This window comes from Ostrea edulis, chromosome 4 (assembly GCF_947568905.1).
Source record: "Ostrea edulis chromosome 4, xbOstEdul1.1, whole genome shotgun sequence".
Classification (NCBI taxonomy): Eukaryota; Metazoa; Mollusca; class Bivalvia; order Ostreida; family Ostreidae; genus Ostrea; species Ostrea edulis.
Window position 1 is genome coordinate 76,102,677 of NC_079167.1, and position 15,799 is coordinate 76,118,475.

Consider the following 15,799-nt stretch of genomic DNA (forward strand, 5'->3'; position numbering starts at 1 on the left):
TTCTGCGGACACGACAATCGACTAGCCGAAGTTTCAAGGTATGATGCGCTCTAACGGGTCGTCAATTAGGGCTATATAAATCAGCAATATTCTCAGTTTGTCAGGTCATTCAGCACTTGTCTATTGATCAGCAATCATGTCGGGAAGAGGCAAAGGAGGAAAAGGTCTTGGAAAGGGGGGCGCCAAGCGTCACAGGAAAGTCCTTAGAGATAACATCCAGGGTATTACCAAGCCCGCCATCCGTCGTCTTGCACGTAGAGGTGGAGTCAAACGTATCTCTGGACTCATTTACGAGGAGACCCGTGGTGTGTTGAAAGTTTTCCTTGAGAACGTGATTCGTGATGCTGTCACCTACACCGAGCACGCCAAGAGAAAGACAGTCACAGCCATGGATGTTGTCTACGCCCTCAAGAGACAGGGACGCACCCTTTACGGATTCGGTGGTTAGATACTCTATCACCGTTTGTGCATCCCAGCGCAAAAACAAAACGGCCGTTATAACGGCCACCAAATTCTTTGAAAAGACGCCTTTATGAAACGTTATCAAGATATTTGAATATTGATAATGAGTCCATAATTGGGATTACCATATAACAATAATTCAAGTTCAGGTTGATTATCATCACTACTAGTGATATTTTGTATAACATGAAAAAGTGTATTTCTAGAAATTGCATATTTAGAACAGATAAAAAAGTCATGATATGCATCTTCAATACAATATCCACACATACACTGTAAGATAAACATTAATTATATAGATCTAAATTAAGATTGTTAGCATTGCTTCTTATTTGACAATGTAATATATTATGCCGACGTTCTCCAAAATGAAAAAATTCATTACCTTTTTACAAAAATAAGAATTTAGGAGATTCTTGAAAGATTTATTGATTGGGGTTTTACGCCGTTTTGGCAATATTTCAGCCATTTTACGGCGGGAAGAAATTCCAGAAGCATTTTTAATATAGTCTGGCAAGTTGTTAATATTGTTTGACACTGGAAGGAAATAAGCTTTCCATATATAATGGTGTTCTAATATGAGGAATTCTAAATTGTAAACCAGTTCGAAGATTGTAAATATGAGTTGGTGAACGGAAAGGTTCTATAAAATCATACAAATATTGAGGTGAATAACCATTGATAATTTAAAAAAAAAAAACAATAGCAGTTTGTGAATTTTTCTAGAAGTAATCATTCAATAATGGTAAAACAGGGTATAGGAGTCCATAGATAGGTTATTAAATCCAAAAGAAACATGTATATGTTTGAAAATACAGTTTCCAAATGTGAATTAAGACCATGCCTTTTAGATATGCAAAGAGAATGGAGGAACATGAAACTCATATACACGCACTGTTTTCCTCTTGAGCTTATAGGGAATATTTCAGAACTTTGAGAATGATCACCTTGTAAAATGGAGAATGGCATTAGAGTCTGTGGCCTTTACATTTCGAAATATCCATATGATTCTAGCATGCTGTGGCACTCAAAACTTTTAGATATCAAACTCAGTAGAAACATGCTATTTTTCTTATTACAGATCAAGGTAATGAACTTTTTTGGTTTCATGATCTAATTACCTGACAAGTAGGATTTTATTGTGTGCCGGTATTTATGGAATGGATAAACGAATATGATATTTATATACTATTTTTCAAAAGATATCTCAAATGAGTCATTTACCATGTGTTCAAAATATTCCCGCGTGGTTTTTAAATCTCCAGATTGTTCTCGCACTCTGTCATGTTATTCCAAAATGAATTATAATAGATTCATGAAGTTCTCAAACGATATCTCAAATATACCTTATATAGTTAAAATAGTTCTCAAATTTTAATTAATGTCACACAATGAAAAAAAAATCTCGTATAATCTAATTGCTGAAAATCGTTGAGCAGGGAGGGATCTTTATCGTGCCACACCTACTGTGACATGGGACCTCGGTTTCTGCGGTCTCATCCGAAGGACCGCCCCATTTAGTCGCCTCTTACGACGAGCAAGGGGCACTGAGGACCTATTCTAACCCGGATCCCTACGGGATCATATAATCAATTGCATATCATGTTAAAATGTATGAACAATATATATATATGTACATATGCTTATGTTAGTAAACTTATGTTATCTGTGTTGTGTACACCACTGAACTCTCAGTATTATTATTTGTGTATATTGATGAGAAAGTCTTGGGTAATAGATGAATGTTATTAATTTTTCTACATGTATGTGGTGTACGTATTACATGCCTGTAAACTGTATGGTTTTGTACAAATAAACTGAACTGAACTGGGTAGAGATTGAAATATGCCATGCAGACTTGATCCGATGGGCTTGGTTAAGTTAGAGCAGTTGCTCAAATATCGTTCGCGATACCCTCAATCAAATTAATAAACCAACAAACACATCATGAGACCAACGGCAATTAATATCAATATGAATTACTCCACAAACTACCAATGATTTGAAAAAAAAAGAAAAGTAACGTTGAAACAAGAAATCGCCCCATTCAAACAATTTACAACTGCTCATGAACAATAGATCTTTATACTCTAGATAATCAACATTTTAATAGTATTTTGCAATAAAAAGTGTACTGTACATTATGTCCGTTGAATAAAATTTTATACTCCGTGTGATGCCGTGAAAACACACCGGGACAGTCAGTGGACGTGTGACTAAATTTCAGAGCAATACCTGTGACAAAAAAATCTGGAAAACTGTTTGACCTACTTCTACCCTTAAAATACTGTTAGTCTAGTCAATCTAGCTCAAAAATGAGCAATACCTCAAACTAATTGCAACAGAAATGAAATTTTGATTATTCATGCAAGAAAACACATGCAAACAACATATTAAAAATCGGCTTTTGTATTTCCATGGGAAAATTGGAATTTTGGGGTAAAGTGATGTGTTTTTTCATGAAAATCGCTAAAAACTGAAAATTGAAGAAAATGTCCATTTTATGTAACATACAGTAAAAATAAGTTTCATATCTCAAATTTCAACCTGGAAATGTTCGATTAATTTTGTTACAGCAGAATATATTCTTTCCTTGAGTCGACTGTAATTTTTGGGTAAAATCTTGCTTTTTTGAATATAATTGTTAAAGATTGAAATTTTAAGAAGAAAACCCACATTTTGTCATACGTTTGAGTCTACCAATAAAAAATTGAAGTTAGGATTTATTCATAAAAACTGCTCAACAAGTAAGATATATAGATTATTGGCAATATATATGAAAAATACCATTTTAGGTAGGAAAACCTACCTTTTTCTAAAACAAAAATAGTGAAAAACTGGAAATGATAGGAAATGACTGTTTTATAGAAGATATGACATTGATCTTATAAATTTAAGAATAAAACGTCCAAATGCACAACCAAACTTTTCTGCACCAAAATTTATTTTCCCTTGCCGAATTTTGGGCTGAAATCTTCATTTTCCAACAAAAATCGTTAAAAACTGGATTTTGGAAGAAAATACTTTTTCCTGTCCATTGGGCATATATGAGTTACCACATGAAGATTTATACATTAAAATAAACTGTTAACACAAAAAAAGTGCCCCTTCAAAAATAAATGATCTGTAAAAGATGACCTACATTTTTGCAGTTACTCCCCTTACATCGAAAGTTGGAGGAGCGCTTACCATTCCGGTCCTATGTTTCACATAAATACATGTAGTATTTTAAAACAAACAGTGTGTAGTAAAGCTTACGTTGCCAAATTCTTTTATTAAGCTGAGTTTTAACAGTTCGTACTACATCTATGACGAAAAAAGGTTCAGTTTCTTCGATTTTATATAAAGAAATCTTTAATATGTGCACTTTGTCAAGTTCTAGAGTTTGGGAAAGAGGGGGGGAGGGGTATAGCCGTATTTGATGTTTAGTTCTATCCAAATTATTGTGCAATTAATACCGAGAATTTCAGGAGTAATCTGTTTTAAAGAAGGGGGTGTGTGTGTGAAGATAATTTCACAATATTGCCTGAAAATTGACAAGTAAATTTTAATCCAAAGTTATAAAAATCCTTGATGGTGTGTGTGGTGGTGGTGGTGGTGGTGGTGGTGGGGGGGGGGGGGGGGGGGGGGGGGCTAAGGTTGTTCTCTCAGTTCAATTTTACACTTCCACCGTGTACAGTTTATGAGAATGCTATTTAAAAAAAAAAAAAAGAGGAAGGATGGCAACCAATCTGTCTAAAAATCGACCTCTGTACGTAAAAATTTATCAACTTTGCATGTAATGATAAAAGGTGTAGAGCCATTATTGCTACGTGTCTGATAATTATATAAGTGATCATTTGAGTAATTACAGTACAGTTCAGTCCATGTTTTTACAAGTACAACGGCTAGTGTCACAATTTGCCTTGCATTTACAGCGAAAAACGTTCAAAAGTTTATCTGGCGCGACTTGTAATTTAGTTTTAACGGATACAAGAATTGTTGAAAGCAGTGATAAGCCCCAATTCGAAGGATCCAAATTAAATTCTTGCAGTGCTCCTTTTCTGCAGCTGTAGTTAGTAGTTAGTGGCAATGACTGAACTTATAAAAATGATATTGTGTTAGACAATACTTCACAAAGCAAATCTCCTATAAGTGTCTCTATGGTATTCCATCGTACAAAGTTGATATGACATCGACACCAGAATATATCTTTTTGCTCTATGAAATCCTCATATAGGAAGGTGAAGATAACGAACAGTGATCCATCTCGCAACTCCTATCATCAATACAAAATAGAGAGGTGGGCAAACACGGACTCCTGGATATACCAGAAGTGGGATCAGGTGCCTATGGGCTATAAGGAGTAAGCACCCCCTGTTGACCGGTTACACCCGCCGTGAGCTCTATATCTTAATAAGGCAAACGGAGTTACCCTTATTCAATATCATTGTGCCAAAAACGGCCTAACAATCTATATGAAACAAGTCAGACAGATTTGACCCAATGATAGGTTGTATTGGCAAAGTAGATTGTTATAACGACCATATAATCGCAAAATGCTGACTTTAAACGAAACAGTTGAAACCCCTTCACCATCAACTTGTTTGTCAGTAGCCTGCCTCCATTTAAAAACTAATCATATACAGATTTTTTTTCGCGATTTGTCTACATTTTGACTATACAGGACCCGTTCCGATGTCGAACATTCTTGACGTTGTGTCGCATCCTGTGAATGCATGTAGAAAGGGCAAGGATTGACAAACTTCGTTTCCTAAAAAGACGTCTGGTTTTAACGATATTCTTCACTTAGGGGCAAGATCAAAAATTCAATGTCTCACAAAAAACTAAGTTCACATAGTTTTCACCAAGAACACCCCCCCCCCCCCTTTAAAACTTAATATGACAAATGTTGAAACTAATCGAATAACAAGAAAAGAAACGTACGATTATAAATAACACTCTGTATACCTTTTCTACTGTTTATTCACAAATGAAAGTGTACATTAAATCTATTAAATGTTTATTAATATGTTTTAAATATTATGTGGTATTCAACAGTCGCTTGTCTTTTTCCTTTTTCCACTAAAGTGTAATCGATGTCGGATGACAGAAACTTACGGGAGTTTTTATTCCCCTTTCCCTAACTAATTGAATTTAAATTTTCATCCGTTTCATTCAGTTATGTTTATTTCAGAGTTCGTTGCTATTTCTGTGCTTCATATATAGACATTTCAAACACAATGTGCATTTTATATGATCCTCTAAAATTTACGATAAATAACTGTATCCCATTTCCATTCTCAATGATCGTGTGCCATCGTGGCGAGAATTCCATCGTCATCGAAAACAAGTTTTGTCTTGAATAGATGGCCGGGCGGTCTAGCGCGCTGTTCGCATGCTGCTAGGAGATGTGGTTCCGCAGGTCGTGAGCCCAAGACTAATTAGAAAGAGTAACTACTCGATTTTACATCAAATCATGATACTATGCGCAAGTGTTTATTATTTATATTATCAATGTTTTATTATCATTATTATTACCCATGAATGACTCCCCAAACCTGAATTTGAAAAAGAAAAGCAAAAATACTTTACTTACTTAGTTTTATAAAAGTTTTTATACAAAGCGCTTGCTCAAATGATGAAGATACAAAATAACTGAAACTTTTAACTTTAAAGCCATTTCCATACTTTCTTTTTTAACAACTAATTCCCCCTTGTAAATTGACACTAATTCTTTAAGACTTCATTTATAATTGATTATTCATAACTTTTAAAGTAAATATTGTGTTTTATAATTAAAATTAATTCAGTAGAGGGTCAAACAAAATATTTTGAAGCTATATATTCGCGAAAGTTCCCCGGAAATGGAAGTCGGCAAAGAATATGAGATGCTGAGCAATATTGTATGTATATAGAAGGTCTTAAAATCACCTTTTTAATACAACTGTTTAGCTGTTTAATCGCGTTTTTTATTACATGCACTTTAGATCGTCGTGTATAACTTTATTCCGATGACTGTCACAGTTAAGTTACTCCCCTTTACGTGTACGGTGTGCCGTAAATATCACAAAATATCGATGGTTTACTAAAACATTTAAGTCTAAATTTGAAATATTTCCCATTGTCCGATTTTTTGTATGTTGTTAATCACGCTTTTGTTTATTAAATTCCATCGAGTTTGTTTCTGTTGCAATTACTTTGAGGTGATTTGCTAGATTGACTAGACTATGTAGGTCATAGTGCGCCAATCCAGCTGAAATTTTAACTGCACTTGTCTTCCTCTGAGAGGAAGCCTTTGACTAAATATCAGGGCAATATCTGTATCCGTAATGAAAAAAGCCAGGGAAACTTTCTGACCTACTTTTAGTTCAAAAGTAGGTCAAGGATGGACCAATCCTGCTGAAATGCAAACTGAACTTGTATTCATTTGAGCGGAAGCCTTTGACTAAATATCAGGGCAATATCTGTATCCGTAATGAAATAAGCCCGGAAAACCGTTTGACCTATTTTATTTTCAAAAAGTAGGTCAAGGATGAACTAATCCAGCTGAAATGTAATCTTAACTTGTATCCCTCTGAGAGGAAGCTTTTGACTAAATATCAGGGTAATACATTGTATCTGTATCAGTAATGGAAAAAAGCCCGGGAACTGATCCAATGTAGGCAAGGATGGACCAATCCAGCTGAAATGTAAACTGAACTTGTATTCATACGAGAGGAAACCTATGAATAACTATCAGGGCTATATCTGTATCCGTAATGAAAAAAAAGCCTGGAAAACTGTTTGACCTATTTTAAGCTGAAAAGTAGGTCGAGGACGGACGAATCCAGCTGAAATGCAAACTGAACTTGTATTCCTCTGAAAGGAAGCTTGTGTGTAAATTTCAGGACAATATCTGTATCTGTAACGAAAAAAAAAAGTCAGAAAAACTGTTTGACCTACTTAAAGCCCTAAAGTAGGTCAAGGATGGATCAATCCAGCTGAAATGCAAACCCATTCTTACAATTATTGAGGGAAATATTGTGACCAAATTTCAAAGTTGTACATGCATTCGTTACAGAAAAAAAATCCGGAAAACATTTCCCCGGGCGGACGGACAGCCAGCCAGCCGGACAGACACACGGACAGTACTATAACATAATACGTCTCGTCTATTGACGGACGTATATAAATATATGTGTAACTATAAATAATAATCATTTAAAACATACATATCAATTATCACCTGTTATAGGGTGACTTGTGATTAATCACAAAGAATACCAACAACAACCTCTCGTATCACGTGAAATGCTGATTACTGGGGATAAAGAATATTTATAGGAATTCTATTAATCTATTTAGAAAGAAAACCATAATTCTTCAATTGACATTTACGTAATGGAATGAAACCGTGGGTGTACCAATTACCCCGGTACAGACGGAAATATTGCGTTTTTAAAATCATTTGATTAGCCACACAGAAATAAAAGGTAATTTGAGATGATCATTTCTTGAAATTAGATTTAGGCTGATTTCAAGGAAAGTCTAAGCTCATGCATTTACTATACGTAACATACTGGATTTTCTTTGTTCAGCAATGAATGATTCACGGGATCTATATTTTTATTTCATGTATCTGTCAATATATTTATTTAAAAGACAGTAATTATACTCGCACGAAAGTATATACCTTTAGATATCTTGTATAACTTGCAGAGAAAACACAACAGTAATTTTATGACTTGAATAAACGTACGTGATCATATTTAGCATAAAATGACCCCTGGGAGGAATGTCATAACCGATGCATTGCCAGGAATTACAAATGACATTTTTCATCTAAATTTCAAATGTTGCACTTTATATACAACATTGTTCATGTAGGCATATAGCGCTGAGTAACGGTAGCGATGACGTATTGCCTCTTTTCGTAATGTTTGCATGTAGGAGTTATCGTTCGTGTGGGACGGTATCTGTGAACTTCCGGTAAAGAGTATTCAATCACAAATATTTACTTTTTATGGTATGAATTCGCTTATTAATACATTACAGCCTAGCCATATCTCCTAACACTGCCGTTGAACACATCACAGATTTCCAAAAATTGCAAATACAAATGTTTCCTCAAGTAAGTCATTTAAAAGTAGCTAAACTGTACAAACTCAAAGTTGCACAATGTTCTTCATGTGCGGGACTCGGCGATCGGCTCCATTCTAACAGACAAACACATCAGACATTAAAGATTATAAAGAATTTGTATTCAGGTTGGCCCAGGAAATTGCATGCATTTCCTAAATCAGACCCACCCATTATGATAACCCTCGATTTACGGCGCAGGATTATTTTGCGTACAGTTGAGGTCCTATTAGGCCTAAATATCGATCGCTGAAGATTGCATCGGAGGTAAAATTCTACATTAATTTAATATATATCAAAAAATGAAATGAAATAAACTGTGAAAATATAATAATATTCACAACTTATTCTCCATTACTGCAGACTTCTCTTCTAGCCCCCCCCCCCCCCCCCCCCCCCCCAATAAACAAACATTGTACGTTGTGTGATAAAGTAACTATCGATTCCATAAAGAATACAAAAGTAAGTGTTTTGCAAACGTGGACCCCTGGACACACCAAAGGTGCAAGCACTGAAGATCTTGTTTGTGAACACAGCAGTAATATTTATTAGTTAGTAGGAATGACAATGGGTGAAAATTTGGTAACCAATTAGTCATAAATTCTTTTGACCGATTACAAGTAATTAACCAGTTAAAACTTAAAATTCTCAATTACTGTATTATTTCATTTTATTTTAGCTTCAGTTTTTTTAATTCACTAAAAAACAGTATGATGAGTGCTTCGGTAAATAAAGACGTGAACAAAAACCGCATGATAGCAAGAATATTTGTAAAAATTCAAAATGTTCATTTTTTGCAACGCCACGCCAGAACGGTGCATCATATGATTATTTTCATTACAATATTTGGCTTCGAGTTTATGTTAAAGAAATGGTTCTATTGTCTTGAAGTTTGTTTACAAGAATTGGTAACGTGGCAAATATCTGTTCGGACGGCACACGACATTAAAGTTACTCAGGACGTGCGAGTCCGTTAGATGCATAACACAGCTGACATTTCTTCTCTTTCTCGTTTAAGTATTACTATGCGTGAAACATTGGGAAGTAACTCCGAAATATGATTTAGTCTGAACTCCATGATTTTTAGGGTTACCCCCCCCCCTCCATTTTTATTTTCAACTTTGTATAATATATCTTTCTCTGACCAGAAATGTACATGCATGTTACTTGTCCTCATTACCATATATTATAACGGTACGAATCATTGAACTGATTATAAAATCCATGGGGAAATTATACTGGCAGCGTCCACTTTAGCAGTGTGATACTAGTACTGCTTGGTAGTTTATTTTACGCAAGCATTATATAGAGCCTGACTGGGAACTTTCAAACAGGGTTTGACAAAATGGACTATAATTATCGGTATTGCATGCAATTTTACTTTGAAGATTATTAAATCTGATCAGTCATTAAAAAAGTTAATATTTAAACATCACCTAGACTTTTGAATATTACGAACCCCCCCCCCTTTTTTTTTTCCTTTTAAAACACATGTAATACAAGCACGATAGTATTTCTTTACTACACGGCCAATTGGTTACACATTTTCTAATCGGTTAGCATTTTTTAAACCGAGTAATCGATTAACCGGCTAATCGTTGTTATCCATAGTATTTAACACATGGATATATATTTAAACGAACCAAACTTTGGATACATACCGTCCCGCACGAACGATAACTCGTACAAGCAAGAATTACGAAAATCCGGAATACTGATTAATTTGAAAATGTAGTGGGAATCAATCCAATGTAATCTCTTCCATATAGATTAGTATTTCGCACAATTAATTCATAACTTGCTGAAGAATAAATTCATAACTTAATAAATAATAAATCATGTTCGATAAAGCAGTTGTGGAAGGAAGATTTTCTTTTAAATCTCTGCTACCTCCAAAAATATAATTTTTATATTTATATACAAAAATATAATATAAATAAAATATAATAAAAATAATTTTGTTGCATATGACACAATACCATGAGCATTAGTGTTTTGTTTGTCGTTTTCCCACTCCATTTGCACCTCAGGAGTAAAAGAAAATCCCTAAAACTTATTGTATATCTAAAAGACACCACCAATCATCTCCCAAAAAGATGATTTGGCTACTGCATAAGATTTAAGAGGAGTTATGGGAACCAGGTTTTTTTTTTGTAGAAAACGTCGTTTTTTCATCCTCCAATACGCACTTTCTGATTTGCCCAATACTGTAGCTCTTCCCTTTGTGGGACTCTTAGGCACATTGAGGCGCAAAACATACTTTTGTCCACACCCGGTGGGTACAAATACTTATCGCTGCGTTCGTATATTGCCTAAAGGAATATCATCATACGTCATGCAACCACCCAAGCTGCTGAGACACACAATTTTAGTAAGTTTAGTGATTATTTGTTAATCAAATAGCTCAAACAAAAATTGATAATTACCATCTTTCTTTTATTAAAAGTATTACTCGTGCAGAAGAGAAAATAAAAAAAAAATAAAAAATAGATTCATTTTTAATTTACTTGCCGAATTCAAGCAAATATTATTCTTCATAAGGTCAGTTTAATGTATATCAACTTCTGATATAAACAAAATGTACGCTTTCATAACTTATAAGCGTGCAGAACGGTGATCAGGACTGCTTTATTTTGTATTCTATCGCTTCAAAAGTTTCAAAGGCACCGAATAGACGCAGTCAAGCATTACTTTTCTATTTTCAAACAGTTCTGCCACTGGCCTCCGACATGCACTGACATCACATAAACAACAATTCTGTACCGAGTAAATCTCACGAAATTAAAGTCAATTAATTTCCCTCCACAATAATGCTTAGCAAAACATGCTACATTTTTTTTTTAAATAATAAAAAGAAGATGGTTTCAACTTTTGTGTGAAAAATATCAATATTTGAGATCCCGTGGGGATTCGGGTTCTAGACTATATCCTCAATACCCCTTGCCTGTCGTAAGAGGCGACGAAATGAGGTGGTCCTTCGGATGAGACCGCAAAAACCGAGGTCCCGTATCACAGCAGGTGTGGCACGTTAAAGATTCCTCCCTCCTCAAAGGCCGTTAGCACCGAGCATAGGCCTAAATTTTGCATCCTTTTACCGTATGAGTGAAATTTTTTTCGAGAGGGACGTTGAACAAAAAACAATAAATCAATCAATAGATATCCAAGGGCAGGTAACTTTAACTTTAAACGGTTGTTTATGACACACGGGGTAATTTCAGTTTCTCCATATTTAACTCCCATATTTATGGAGCAATTTTCCATTATCACCTGCATGTGATGCTTATGTCTCTCAACTGATTCGATACGCAAGAGCCTGTTCTGCGTATGAACAGTTTATAAATCGAAGAAGGCTTCTGACAAACAAGTCGATGTTTGCTAATTCTATGGTCGTTATAACAATGTAATTTGCCAATATAACCAAACATGGGGTCAAATGCTGTCTGACTTGTTTCATACCAGTTGTTAGGCTGTTATTTATACATTGATTTTGACAACCGATTACTCCGTTTACCTTATCAAGATATATGGGTAATGGCGAGTGTAACCAGTCGACAGGAGATACTTGCCTCTCCTGGGCACCTGACCCCCCCCCCCCGGGCACCTGACCCCCCCCCCCGGACACCTGACCCCCACCTCTGGATTATACATAGGGGTCCGTGTTTGCCGAACTCTTAATTTGTATTCCTTGCAGGAGTTATGAGATTGATTACTGTTCATTATCTTCGTCTACGTCAAATAATGACCGAAAGAATATAATTCCTGGAAATTTCCTATTAATGGGACTGTCATCAAGAGTTAATCCCGTGGGGATCTGGATAAGAATAGATTTATTTCGTCCAGAGCAAACATTTTATACTATTCTCGTATTACAAACAGCACATGTGGCTAGTCTTTTTTTTTGGGGGGGGGGGTGTTTTCTTTTTTCATTATTATTGTTTTGTACAGGTGATTGTAGTTTGCTTTCTTAGATAATTTTATTATTTTGGATTTGTTTTTCGCCAAATATTTGTCATCTCTTTTGCTTTTCAGTTCCGATTTTCCATTTTTGCTCGTTTCTGTCGTTGCTCATTCCAGATCAATTGCTTTACTTAGAGTGATTAAGATCACCATTGACAAAAAAGTATCTATATGTAATCAACACAATGGAAACCTGTTAAATCAAAACGACGAACTGTGTTAACGACATTATATTAAACTTTGCTATAAACCTTTTTTCAAAACTGAAAACTAACTTCACATGTTTTATATGTAAAATGAACAGAATTTATCGTACGGAATGTATCTTAATGTTTTTCAATTAAGTCCTAAAACAGTGGGTGGGTGGGGGGATTGTTATACAGTTAAATGGGTTAGGGTTTATATATTTCACCTGTATAACATCATAGGGAATTTCGCTTATTTCTAAAGGATACTATATTTGTATTTATTACAACAATATCAACCTGTGCAACCATGTTTTGAAATCGAATGTCCTGAGGGTTGTGAACAACAAACAACTAAACAAAACTGATATGATATATTTAGCGACGATGTAACCCTTCCGTGTTTTTTTAGCTATCATCTGGAAGTAATATCCTAACTCTCGAAACGTAATTACATGTATATACAAATAAATTTCAATGTGACTTTTTTGTCAAATCTACCGCTAAACTTCAAATCCCAACCTTTCATGTGATAACGTATGAGCTCAGAAATCTGTGATATTGATACGATCTGTAAATGCTATATATATATAGTCACACAGCAAGGCCGGATCCAGAGAGGGGGTCCGGACCCCTCCCCTTTTTTGCGGACCAAACAATTTAAGTTATTCAATTTCAACGAGACTTGGAGTCGTTATGATATGATAGGTGGATACTTGCATGTAATTGCATCATTCATATTTATCAACATCAGTACATGTATATCATTTAATTCTAGGCTAAATAAGGATTTTGCACCTTTTACTGGCCTATTGGGAGTAACCTTTAAATAAGTTTTTTTAATTATTTAAAATCAGATGTTAGACGAATTTGACTCCACTTTTTTGGCACACTGTTTTCCCCTATAATAGCTCTAAAACTTCATTGTTATTTCGGATTTCAAACATTTCGGTTGAGCATCACTGAAGAGACATTATTTGTCGAAATGCGCATTTGGTGCATCAAAATTGGTACCGCATACGTTTTACATGTATACAAGCAAAAGGTGTAAATGGGGTGGGGGTGTAGATTGTGAAATGTAGCTACATGTAAAAGAAGTGCTAGACACCCCCTTCACAAATTCCAGGATCCGCCGATGCACAGCTATTGGTCAAGTTCCCTGCTCTGGCTTTGAGTAAATGTTTTATCCTTGAGTTCATTCATCAAAGAAAACGCGAGTCTAATCATGACTATATTTTAGTAATCCTACACTCACATGAAGTATAAACAACACATGCTATTTAGGATATCATAAAACAACATTAATCTGAATCAAGTGAATATCAGCACTATCAATGAAACAGATTGGGTCCTCTTTCACTTTTTTTTCAATATTGTCTCACGAAATGATATTCCACACCAATACTTCATCTGATTCAGAGGCAAAACGATACGTTTGATTTCAATAATAAGGATAATTGAGAATAAATAAACAATAAATGATATGTTGAAATGAATCTGGGTTTTAATGGGCATTTGATGATTGATACCTTTGTAGTGCTTCATTTTGTAAATAGGAAAAATCCAATAGTTGTCCTTTAATCATATTCGATCAATCTCTCTTTGTTAGTAAGCACTGGATCATATGACGATAAATAGTCCTTACAGTATATATATAAGCCCGCTTGAGCTCCTTCAGGAAAGTGCCTAACTAAATTCATAATGTAGCAATTTATCCTGTTCGTTTAAAATCTTGGAAAATGAACACAGCGCACTTTATTTATGTTCTCACACTCTGCTCTGTGCAGTATGTGTTGTGTGAATTGAATCCGGAATATTTTCCCGCCATTTTTCAGACGCCTGAAGAAGAATATTGTCAGAAGAGATACCGGTGTCAAGGACGATCTCGCTTTTCCGCTCTGGACAACTGTAGGTGTGATCCTGAATGCTTGATATACGAGGACTGTTGCCATGACTACAGAAGCAACCACACAGTTGTGAAAAAAGCGATTCCAAGACTTTCATGTGAGTTTAGAGGTGATATTGACTTTGAAAATTTCATTTACATTGTGAATTCTTGTCCTTCTGGCACTGATTCATATCTTAGAGAGAAATGTGAAGCCGAGAACGATGTGTTCGACCATCCATCCAGTGGCCCTAGTTCGCGATATTTGTATAAAAACATATATTGCGCTATATGTAATTTTGATGATTACATCATGTGGAATCCAGCAATCCAGTGTCATTGGGATTATATACCTCCAGACAAGAATCTGTCCGTATCCTCCTTAAAGAATGATACCGGATGTTACGTCACATACTCGCCTCCAGAAGAGAATCTGAAACAGCGGACTTGTTTTCCAATCAATGTGACGGAATGTCAGAACGTGACTTTGATGACGTTATGTAAAAACGGATATTACGTGCTTCTATTTGGACTGAAAATTGTCTTAAGAAACATCTACTGTGCGAAATGTGAAAGTTATCTCGAATCAAACCTAACATGTCATATGAAGGAAACAAAGTTAACGCCTTATAAACCAGTGAGAGATTCGTACCTCCATAGCTACAGAATTCTATTTGATCTAAATTTGAAAAAGGAGATAAGAGAGAGGAGCTTCCGACAAAGATTGATTGGGTCATCTACGAATTCACTATCTAATGTCTGTAGCACAGATCATCTTCTGGATCCTTTGACAGGACAGTGTTATAAGATAATGTGCAAACCTCCGTTTATTTATCAAAATGGTAAATGTGTATTGAACGCACGATTTGCTAATGACCCAAACAATACCTCAACATCATGCCTCTCTCGAATTTTTCACCAAAATGAGTTCGAATTAATTAATTCCACCACCATTTTTGTGTTCTCCCTCAATAGAACGATGCATGATTTTACGCTCTCAGAAAATGAAAGCGATGCGTACGTTTGCATAAACGGAACAGAAATTGATCAAATGACTTACACAAGACTTGCGATCTATTTTTCAAAAGAAGAGAGTCTGTTGTCTTTCGTTGGTGGAATCTTGTCATTAACGTGTCTGCTAGTGTGTTTCACTGTTTACGTTTGTTCCCCCAAGCTGCACAATGTTCCCGGCAAAAACCTTATGTGCTTG

General features: G+C 35.3%; 1 protein-coding gene across 1 annotated transcript; it reads left to right on the forward strand.

Moving 5' to 3' along the window:
- Positions 1-116: 116 nt before the first annotated feature.
- Positions 117-448, forward strand: LOC125672172 (histone H4). The gene has a single exon (XM_048908290.2). The coding sequence runs from the start codon at positions 137-139 to the stop codon at positions 446-448; it is 312 nt and encodes a 103-aa protein (XP_048764247.1). The 5' UTR covers positions 117-136.
- The last annotated feature ends 15,351 nt before the right edge of the window (positions 449-15,799 follow it).